Genomic DNA, 1,827 nt, shown 5'->3' with positions numbered 1-1,827 from the left:
CTTTTGTTTTTGTCCTTGGAATTTGGCTAAGAATTCAACCATTACATTCAAGAAAGATGCAAATAATTCTAAGAAATATGAATGAAATAAACTTCATTTTCAAAAACAAAAATAAAAGACCAAATAGTTAGCAAACGGAGTCTTAGATATTCTCATTTTTTATACATAGATACTCTCAACTACTAACATACAATCTTGTTAAAACATTTAAATCCCAAGATTGCATGGTGATTCTCTTATTATTTTTCTCGTTATAGTCCATACTATAACTGAAATAGGTAATTTTATTTATTTATTTATTTTTAGATAAACAAATGTCAAATAGTTAACGTGAGGAGTAAGAGAATTCTAAAGAAGAGAAGGGAGAAAAAAGAGCAAAAATAAAAGGAAGAGCACATTAATGGTTTTTGTTCATATATTGACCATAAGAATATATATTTTTTTTAAAAGTTTAAAGGTATTTTTTAAAACTTTTGAAAGTTCACATATATTTTTTACCAAAACACCATAGATTTCTAGCCAAAATTAATGGTAACAGTATTTGAACTCTGGTTGGAAGTTTGACTGTATTTTTAAAGTTTTTGAAAGCTTAAATGTATTTTTTATACGAAGTAAAAGTTCATAGATATTTAGTATAATTTAGCCTACTAATAATAAGATTTTTTTTATATATATTAAAAAAATACTATTTTAAAATAAATAAATAAATAAATAAAACTCGGCTGTGTGCCGAGAAACATTATATTGTCCGTCATTCGTGAGCGTCAGCCCATCAAATTACCCAGCAATGACGGTCGCATACCTACAGAGGCTCCGCCAAATCTACCGTTCCACGGCGATCGGCCACTCCAAGACCATTTTCTCAAGGTGGTCGGCGTCAGCCACCACCTCGCTGGAATCCTCATCGTCAGCATCCAAAAAGGTATCAGATCGCACCGTCAAACTGTTTGCGATTGATCCAGAGGGCACGAAGAAAGAGGTCGTCGGATTAACCGGCCAGACTCTTCTGAAGGCGCTCGCCAATCGAGGCCTGATCGACCCCGATTCCCATCGATTGGAAGACATCGACGCCTGTTCGGCGGAATGCGAGGTCAGTATCGCCCAGGAATGGCTCGATAAGCTCCCGCCGCGGTCCTACGACGAAGAGTATGTGCTCAAGAGGAACTCCAGGGCTAGGGTTTTGAACAAGCACTCGAGGCTTGGCTGCCAGGTTATTCTCACTCCCGACCTTCAAGGTATGGTCGTTGCGGTTCCCGAGCCCAAACCTTGGGACATTCCTTAATTTTTAACTCGTTTTTGGAACACTGGATTCGTTCTTCGGCTTATTTGGTTGTTTGTTTATTTAATAATTGGTACCTTGAGATGGTGCATTTGGTGGACGACTTGTTGTCTCTGCGAAAGATTATCCTCTAATTGCGTCGTTTCGATGCTTCTATTTTCTAGTTGTTCTGTCGTCAGCTTGCTAAATGGGATATTTTTGTATTTGGATTTTCTGTACTTCTTTGTTACAGTGGATGCAAACATTTGCAGAATGTATAAGAAATTGCCTAGCAATTGTTAGAATATGAAAATTTTGGGAGTCTTCATTTTCCCTCTCAATTGTTCCAAGTACAATTGTACGAGAAAGTTAAGTTTTATCTACAAGCTCCAATTTTTGGATGTATATATGGTCATTAGTGAGTCAATTATAGAGTCGGAGTTTGTAGACGATTGTGCAAACTCTATTCTAAAGATCAACTTGTTGAATCTTACATGTATTGATTGGAGCTATTAGTTTTTAACAGGCCTGTCTAGGCACTAGGTGCGCCTCACTTTCCGTAAACGAGG

General features: G+C 36.8%; 1 protein-coding gene across 1 annotated transcript; it reads left to right on the top strand.

The window, feature by feature from the left end:
- Positions 1-732: 732 nt before the first annotated feature.
- Positions 733-1,599, top strand: LOC120085019 (putidaredoxin). The gene has a single exon (XM_039040838.1). The coding sequence runs from the start codon at positions 788-790 to the stop codon at positions 1,280-1,282; it is 495 nt and encodes a 164-aa protein (XP_038896766.1). The 5' UTR covers positions 733-787; the 3' UTR covers positions 1,283-1,599.
- Positions 1,600-1,827: the final 228 nt, after the last annotated feature.

Source organism: Benincasa hispida, chromosome 9 (assembly GCF_009727055.1).
Source record: "Benincasa hispida cultivar B227 chromosome 9, ASM972705v1, whole genome shotgun sequence".
Taxonomy (NCBI): Eukaryota; Viridiplantae; Streptophyta; class Magnoliopsida; order Cucurbitales; family Cucurbitaceae; genus Benincasa; species Benincasa hispida.
Note: the sequence above shows the minus strand (reverse complement) of the source record. Positions and strands in the feature narration are given on the sequence as shown.

What these genes read in the sequence shown, in the direction of transcription:
- LOC120085019 (XM_039040838.1), top strand. Translation starts at nt 788, where the DNA reads ATGACGGTCGCATACCTACAGAGGCTCCGCCAAATCTACCGTTCCACG.